We start from the raw sequence: 1,293 nt of genomic DNA, 5'->3' as shown, positions 1-1,293 counted from the left end.
GGGATGAGTAGGTGAGCCACCCATATATCCCATATGAATCAATCGGACCACATCTGGCTGGCAAGAGCAGAACGTGATTAACATTTTGGTACGACCTGGGTTATGTTATTTGGTCATTCATTAGTTGTGGTACATAAGGATCAGGACTAATTGATACATACTGAATATGTCCACAACATCCACAGGCCGAGTTCTCTTCTTGGCAGTAGAGCAGCCGCATTCTGGTTTCCAGTCAATGTTCCAGGACGCTGTTCCCCACTGCAAAGTCATTTTGCTGGCTTCCATGAAAGCTACAAACATCGGAGTGAGGTTTTGACGCCATTGCAACTCCTCCCGTACTCGCCTTTGTTGGTAGGATACACTAGTTATATGCCGAACCACCTCGTCGTTTTCTTCGGAAGCGTCGGACTCATTTTCACTGGGACTTGGCGGCGGGTCGTCTTCATCAGGAAACATGTTGTAATCAAGATTAAAATGATTAGGTGAGGCAGGACCGGTGTTTTCATCTTCAACTTCAAGGTTATTTGTTTCATTTGATGTACTGGCTTCGTTTGTATTCAACGGAGGATTCAAAATGACTTTCCTGAGCTTCGTACATCGTTTATCTGCCCATTCATCTTCAAGTCGATTGATCTCGTCGAGCTCGATCTCAGCATTGCCTTTTGTCTTTCGTGAACGCTTGTTGATGGCCTGACTTAGCGGGCACGGGATCGAGTTTCCGTGATTGCCCATTGAAATATTGAAGTATGAAGTTAAGACTATATGCGATGGAGGTGAGGGGGATGTGCCATGCCAAATGTGGTCATTGACCTTGATATAAGTTTTAAGCTAACAAATATTTCCGTAATTGACCAATTGGGACAAGCCATCAAACTAATTGGGGTGGTACTGTCCTATACACCCCTTTTTGAAGGTATTTGGGACATTTCATCTTGCCTTTCTGTCTGGATGAACAAGGGGCTGTCAAATATGTCTCATGTGTCAAGATGAGGTCTTGGTTACATAAACCTTTTTGATCATTCTCCGGAAAGAGATAAGTCTCTCACTGGTTGATCTCATTCATCTTCAGCAAAATGGTCATGATGTAAATATGATCTTTGGCCATATTCATATTGTGATACCCAGAATTCTTTTAGGAATGCCTGGCCACAATATCAAGACCTCAAGGCCATGGTTGCAATGGCCACATCAGACAGTGGAATTGAGTGATAAGCAATGTGAATTTACCACAACAACAAGACAAACCAAAGCAATAACGGGAACACTGGAGGTAGTATTGATAATGGTGATCAA

General features: G+C 43.2%; 1 protein-coding gene across 1 annotated transcript; it reads right to left on the bottom strand.

The window, feature by feature from the left end:
• Positions 1-120: 120 nt before the first annotated feature.
• On the bottom strand, positions 121-732 carry MELLADRAFT_62070 (uncharacterized protein; the record flags this gene model as incomplete). The annotated part of the gene is made up of 1 exon (XM_007408372.1): positions 121-732. One exon carries the CDS (start codon positions 730-732, stop codon positions 121-123), a length of 612 nt encoding a protein of 203 aa, XP_007408434.1.
• Between the last annotated feature and the right edge of the window lie 561 nt (positions 733-1,293).

This window comes from Melampsora larici-populina, assembly GCF_000204055.1.
Source record: "Melampsora larici-populina 98AG31 unplaced genomic scaffold MELLAscaffold_12, whole genome shotgun sequence".
NCBI classification, from domain to species: Eukaryota; Fungi; Basidiomycota; class Pucciniomycetes; order Pucciniales; family Melampsoraceae; genus Melampsora; species Melampsora laricis-populina.
Note: the sequence above shows the minus strand (reverse complement) of the source record. Positions and strands in the feature narration are given on the sequence as shown.